We start from the raw sequence: 6,492 nt of genomic DNA on the forward strand, positions 1-6,492 counted from the left end.
CCTTAATGCCAATATGGCACCTTAATGCCAACATGGAGCCTTAATGCCAACATGGTGTCTTAATGTCAACATGGCGGCTTAATGCCAACATGGCGGCTTAATGCCAACATGGAGCCTTAATGCCAACATGGAGCCTTAATGCCAACATGGAGCCTTAATGCCAACATGGAGCCATGTTGGGGCCAACATGGTGCCCCAACATGGCGCCTTAATTGGTCGATTAGCATCAGAAGCCGGTTTGATCGGTTTCTTCTTCTGCTGTTCAGGAGATCAGCTTCTCACTGTCCAAGGTTCAAACCTCGGAGGCCGGAGCAACAACAGTGCCGTGTTTGTTGGCGCGAAAGAGTGCGTCACCACCCAGTGGAGCGAGACACGGATCAGCTGCCGCCTGCCTTTGCTGCCCCCTGGTGTCTACAAGGTGGAGGTACAGGTGGGGAACAGAGGGTTCCCCAGGGCCAGGTACGCACACCAGTTCTGATCCAGTCTGATCTAAGCTGGACCTGCAGTACCAGCAGCCTGCCTCCAAGTAAAACCAATCTTTATGAAGCTATTAGAGAGTTTACTGGATCCAGTTTAAGTTTAATTAATAAGTAACTTAAACAGTTTGCTTACAGGAAGTAGTTCGTAGTCGGACTAGAGAGGAATGACAAGGTTCACCGTCTTTTATTTTAGAGAAGTTTGGGTTTATCATCAATTCTAAAAATAATATTTAAATATTCAGTAAATGTAAAACAACCTATATTAACTTTAAATTAATTAGTTTTAATTCATTAACTGACACAATTAGTGTTATGACCGTAAGCCCCATTAATGGCAAGAAGTGCTTGATTCTTGAAGTAAGGAAGGATGAAGCATGTAAAGAGAGGAGATGAGGGATGATGGAGATGGGGTAAGGGACGAGGATTTCTTTATACCAAATTTATGAAGTAAAAATATTTTTTTATGTAATTTGGGAATATTTCTCAGTTGTTGTGTCCTGGACATCAGCAGTGAAACATCCTTGTACTGCGCTTCGCTCTCTGGAGCATTAGCACCTGAAGGCCCTAAAGGTTCTCCAGAAATGCAGCCAAATGTGTGTTTTAATCGTCATCCTGACTCAGACGATTCCTCCTCTCCAGCATCAACACCAGCATCGAATACATCCTGGAAGTTTACAGCATTTCCCCGCTGACCGGCTCTTTGCTGGGAGGAACCACGCTGACGGTTTCTGGTTCCGGTTTCAGCAACGACACGGCTAACGTCCAGGTTTCTGTTGGTGAGTGTCCGTCTGCGTCCCGCCTGCTGCTGCAGCAATGGCGAGGTTACTGATGACCCGTCCGGCGCTCGCTGTGCGACAGGAAGCAGAGCCTGTGAGGTGGCGTCCGCCTCGGAAAACCAGCTGCTCTGCACCGTTCAGTCAGGGGAGAGGACGCACGTCGTCACCAACCAGGGCTCCCACCTCAGTACGTTCCCTCCCCCTGGAATGAAAGCCTTTTGGACCTGGAGCGCCGCAGGTCCAGGTGGGACCAACGTGTGTGTCTGATATGCGTGTCTGTGTTGCAGCTTATGGACCGGGATACGCTTGGAGCCCGTCTTCGCTGCGAGTGTTTGTTGGCGACACAGTGAGGTGGCGGTGGGAGGCACCTGCCTTCCAGAGCGTCGGGTACCGAGTCTTCAGTGTTTCCAGTCCCAGTGGCTCCCAGTATGAAGGAGGAGCTCTGAACAGCGGCGAGGCCCGAACTGCTGAAGGTAGAAACATGAAAATGCAGAACAGATTCTGTCTTCTTTCTTTTTCACTCCTCTGCATGCCGTCTGTCTGCCGCTGTGACCCGGATCATCTCCATCCTTCCTGCTCAGGGTTCTTCAGCTACCGTTTCACCGTCCCCGGTACGTACTACTACAGCAGCGGCTACGTCAGCGCCTCCATCCTGATGCAGGGAGTCGTGAAGGTCGTGAGTCTGGAGGACAAGAACGCTGACGTCTCCGTCAGAGTGGGAGGCGTTCTGGCCAGATATCTGCCAGAAGGTAAATGTTTGAGACGTAAAGAAGCCCCAGAGGAAGATGAGGAGGCTGATGATGAAGGTCTGGCTGCAGGTTCACCCAGAGTCTCCAGATCAGCAGCAGGCTGCGCGGCGTCCACACCCTGCCCACCGGCCAATCAGACTTCAGACGGTCTTTCCTTCAGCTTCTCCGCCTGCTCCACCCCCACCGTCCGCTCCATCTCCCCCAACCAGGGCTCCTACCACCAGCTGATCCACATCCAGGGACAAGGCTTCAGTGACGTCTCCTGCGCTAACGAGGTCAGCAGGGTCATGGGGGTCTACGGCTGGAACCTCTCCCCTCTAGATGGCGCTGCTCAAAGCAGCCCGAGGCTAATCAGGGCTGCGGCTCTCGATTATTTTAGAAATCAATGGAATAATCGGTCAGTTATTTGACGATTAATTGTTCATCCTGCAGGTGACGGTTGGCGGTGAGCCGTGTCATGTGACCAACAGCTCCTGGTCCGGGATCAGCTGCCGGCTCGGCTCCAGCTCAGAGCTTCCAGTCGGCGTCGCTCTGCCCGTCTCCGTCAGAGTCAACAACTTGGGCGCCGCCGTTGTCGCCATCTCTGATGAGTTGAAGCGTCGCTTCGTGGTCCTACCGGTTGTCGACTCGGTGGCGCCCCCTGTTGGGAGCTCCACCGGATTCACCCGGCTCCGGATCGGCGGCTCGGGGTTTTCTGAGGGTGGCGTGATGGCGGCGGGCGTGTCCTGCAGCGTTGTGATGCTGAACTACACCCACATCCTGTGTGACACGGCGCCGTCGGCGGAGCGCTCCGGGGATGTGGTGTTCCACCTGGACCAGATCCGCAGCTCCTGCTCCTCCGTCTGCTCCTTCCGGTTCTCCTCCGCCGTCACGCCCAGCGTCAGCGGCGTCTCGCCCAGCAGCATCAGCGGCCCGACCGACGTCCTGGTCTCCGGCTCCGGCTTTGGCAGCATAGTGGACGACGTGTCGGTCCTGGTGGGCTCCACGCCACTGCGGCCGGCGGCGGTGAGCGACGGGAACGTGACGGTGCGGGTCGGCGCGCTGCCGGCCGGAGACCACCCGGTCCGGCTGCTGGTGAGGAGCAGGGGCCTGGCGTCCGGCCAGCCGACCCTGAGCAGCCGCCCGCTGGCCGCGCTGCGGCCCGGCGCCGGGAGCCTAGCCGGGGGGACGCCGCTTGTCCTCACTGGGAACGGCTTTGCTCCGGGGAACACCAGCGTGGCGGTGGGCGGGAAACCCTGCAGCATCCAGGAGGAGACTCCAGACACGCTGCTCTGCCTCAGCCCCGCTCACCCCGAGGGTCCGGCCGCCGTCAGCATCCAGGTGTTCGCCGTCACCTTCCCTCCGCTCAGCTTCAACTACTCTGCAGCCCACACGCCGGTCCTCAGCGCCATCAGCCCCCACACCGGTACATACACACTGGACCCACAGGAGCAGCGCCAGAAACGGCCTGAAATGATCCACAAAAATCCAAAACCATCCAAAATAATTCAGTTTGGAGAATCTCTGGTGCTTCAGCGTAGCTTTAATCAGTGATGAGCAGGGCCGGCCCAGGCCTCCATGGGGCCCTCTAGTTCTGTGGACCGGCTGCAGTCAGCAGTCCGATCATCAGGTCATTCACACACCTGCTATAAACTGACTGCATCTCTGGCTGTTTACATTATATACATGTATAATATAGGACACATTTATTGGCCACTGATTTACCAACCAGTTGATTTCTGGGAGCCGATTTCCTTAATTTTGGGGCATCGTAATCGGCCGATACTTACATGTGAAGCTGATCTTATCCCCTGATCTTCATCAGCAAAGGTTTAAGCATCAGCCTCTGTCCTCTTCTGCTCTGCAGTGACAGGTTTGACTGACAGACCAACAGGTCTGAACCTTTACAGTTAATATTCATCCCACTGTGGAAACTCAGCGACTTTCTTGTTATATTTAGCAACATTTCAGACAAAAAACTTAAAATCAGCCAAAACCAAAATCAGCAGCTCAGATCGGTAACCAGGGATCGGCCAGAAAACTGCAGTCGGTGCAGCGCTACACACATTCATGACATTCTGTGATTAAATTCATTTATCTAAAGTGTAACTCCAATAACTAAAAAATGTAATTTATACCAGGTGAGTCTTTCTCCCCTGAGAATCTGGACCGGTACCGGTACTGGACTGATTCTGAGCCTTCAGATGATGTTAACAGAAGTTTCACTTAACTTAGAAAAATAATGTTTGTTTTAGCCACAAAAAGCTTCTGATCAGCAGCAAACAGCAAATCCCAGCTACAGCACAGAGCAGCTCATCCATGTAGCCTGACGTAGAAACATTTAGCTAGACAATGTCAGACACTGAGAAGTTTTAATTATTATCAAACCTTATCAAACTCGGCGTTTTGAAGCCAAAAATACCTCAGAAATATACAGAACCACCATGAGAATCAACTCATTTAAAGTTAAACTCAGTTTAACACAAAGAGCCTAGCATAAATGTCTGGCTGTTGAACTGGACCGGTCCAGGTCGCTATCAGGCTAATTTCTGTTAGCAGCTTTACTAATCTTTACATCACCAAGGCTCATTAAAACAAACCTTTATCTGGGCTGTTTTCTATTCTTCCTCCTTCTTCTCTCCCTCCCTGAAGGATAAGTCCTTTTCCCAGACATCGTTTTGCTAACTTAGCTTCTGACCGGAGCTTTGGACGTTTGGATGCTCATTGCAGCTCATGTTACCGGCAGAGCATGCGGTACCTACTGCGGCCACCAGGGGGCCCCAAGAGCAATTCATTTTTTCTTTTTATTCATAAAATAATAATTTCTATATACATTGTCAAATATATATTATTGTAAAAAACAAATCACTTCGTAGTGAAATTGTGTGTTTTTGAAATTATAATGACATAGAAATTATTACTAAAAAAATAAATAAATAAATCAGCTCCACTGAGGGGCCCCTTAGTGGCCCTGGGGCCCTAAGTGGCTGCATAGTTTGCTTTGCCTTGGGCCAGCCCTGGTGGTGGTTGTCAGACAAAGAAGGCCCAGGGCAACGCTCCTCCTCCAGCCCCCACACACATCCAAACACAACCTGAGAAAAAAATAAAATGATTTTATTATTGGATTTAATTTACCAGAAATATTCAGAAGTAATAAAAGCTCATTGAAAATGTTTAATAATAGATGGTTACATGCATTTTATCTACAAATTAGTGGTAGGATTCAATTAAAATGCTTCATGAAGTTGATTTCAAAATCTAATTAATTGCAATTAATTGAAATATGCTTTAATAAAATTAATATTTTCAATTCAAAAACCCGTTTTGCTGCTAAATTATTGTATAAATAGTCATATGAACTCAAAACAGAGATATTTATCATTTATAATCTCTTCTTCAGATTAGCATTAGCTGCTACCTATTAGCATTTAGATACTATGTGGGGTTAGCATAGCTTCATTGCTAGGCTAACGCCTTTTAGCACAACTTCAACAGAACCGTAGAATTTCCATCGTCCAATCAGATCGTTCAGAAGCAGGAATTAACCCCTGGTGGACCAGAGAAGCTGCTGTTATTACTGGATGTATCCGTGTGTCAGTTTTACAGGCGTCCCAGAAATGCATGAATACAAAGGTTCTTGCTTGGGACGTTTGTATGTTAGAAAAACTTAATGTGATTAATTGATTAAAGTCATTAAATCTGTGTGATTAGAAATTAACATTTGAAAGTCCTAGTTCAAACCAAACATCAACTTCAGCCTCTGAGCTGATGCTCCTCAGCCTGAGCTGTTCTTGCTTCCTGCAGGGCCGAGCGGCGCCGTCATCACGCTCAGCGGATCGGGATTCGGTTCCGACTCCGAGCTCGTCTCCGTCACCATCAACGGCGTTTCCTGCAACGTGTCGGCCGTCTCCGACTCCCAGCTCCGCTGCACGACGGGAAGCAACCCGGGCGGCACCTATCCGGTCGTCCTGCACCACGGGGTCAAAGGTCACGCCCAGTCGGCAGTGGAGTTCACATACGAGCTGACGCTCAGCGGCGTGCAGCCCAACGAGGGTGAGGACGGAACCGGAGCGGAGACTGACGGTGGAACCAACCAGAGCAGGACATACGTTAGCTGATGGATTGAAAACCAAGGAAGACGTGACAAAATATACAAATGAAGGCAGGAAATGAGGAGCCTGAGTAAAAAGAACAGAATTAGAAGAATGAGAACCAGATCTGATGAGAAATCAAAGACAGAAATGAGTTTCAAACAGGAAGACCTAAAAAGGTCGACACCGCTCGCAGTTCTGATTAAATCAGTTTTATTAAATCAGTTTTATTAAATCAGTTTTATTAAATCAGTTTTATTGAATCAGTTCTGATTAAATCAGTTCTGATTAAATCAGTTTTATTGAATCAGTTCTGATTAAATCAGTTTGATTAAATCAGTTTTATTGAATCAGTTCTGATTAAATCAGTTTGATTAAATCAGTTTGATTAAATCAGTTTTATTGAATCAGTTTTATT

The 6,492-nt window shown here is 49.0% G+C and overlaps 1 protein-coding gene across 1 annotated transcript; it reads left to right on the plus strand.

Moving 5' to 3' along the window:
* The first annotated feature begins 187 nt into the window (after positions 1-187).
* On the plus strand, positions 188-6,207 carry LOC103133289 (fibrocystin-L-like). Its single transcript, XM_007545072.2, has 8 exons — positions 188-459; positions 1,119-1,255; positions 1,338-1,442; positions 1,543-1,728; positions 1,837-2,004; positions 2,074-2,279; positions 2,437-3,409; positions 5,788-6,207. Exons 1-8 carry the CDS (start codon positions 188-190, stop codon positions 6,099-6,101), a joined length of 2,361 nt encoding a protein of 786 aa, XP_007545134.2. The 3' UTR covers positions 6,102-6,207.
* Positions 6,208-6,492: the final 285 nt, after the last annotated feature.

Source organism: Poecilia formosa, unplaced genomic scaffold (genome assembly GCF_000485575.1).
Source record: "Poecilia formosa unplaced genomic scaffold, Poecilia_formosa-5.1.2 Scaffold2526, whole genome shotgun sequence".
NCBI classification, from domain to species: Eukaryota; Metazoa; Chordata; class Actinopteri; order Cyprinodontiformes; family Poeciliidae; genus Poecilia; species Poecilia formosa.

Coding starts and splice junctions, on each gene's coding strand:
- LOC103133289 (XM_007545072.2), top strand. CDS start 188: ATGGTGCCCCAACATGGCGCCTTAATTGGTCGATTAGCATCAGAAGCC. Junction 1,256..1,337: donor TAACGTCCAGGTTTCTGTTG/GTGAGTGTCCGT, acceptor GCTGTGCGACAG/GAAGCAGAGCCTGTGAGGTG. Junction 3,410..5,787: donor CGCCATCAGCCCCCACACCG/GTACATACACAC, acceptor TGCTTCCTGCAG/GGCCGAGCGGCGCCGTCATC.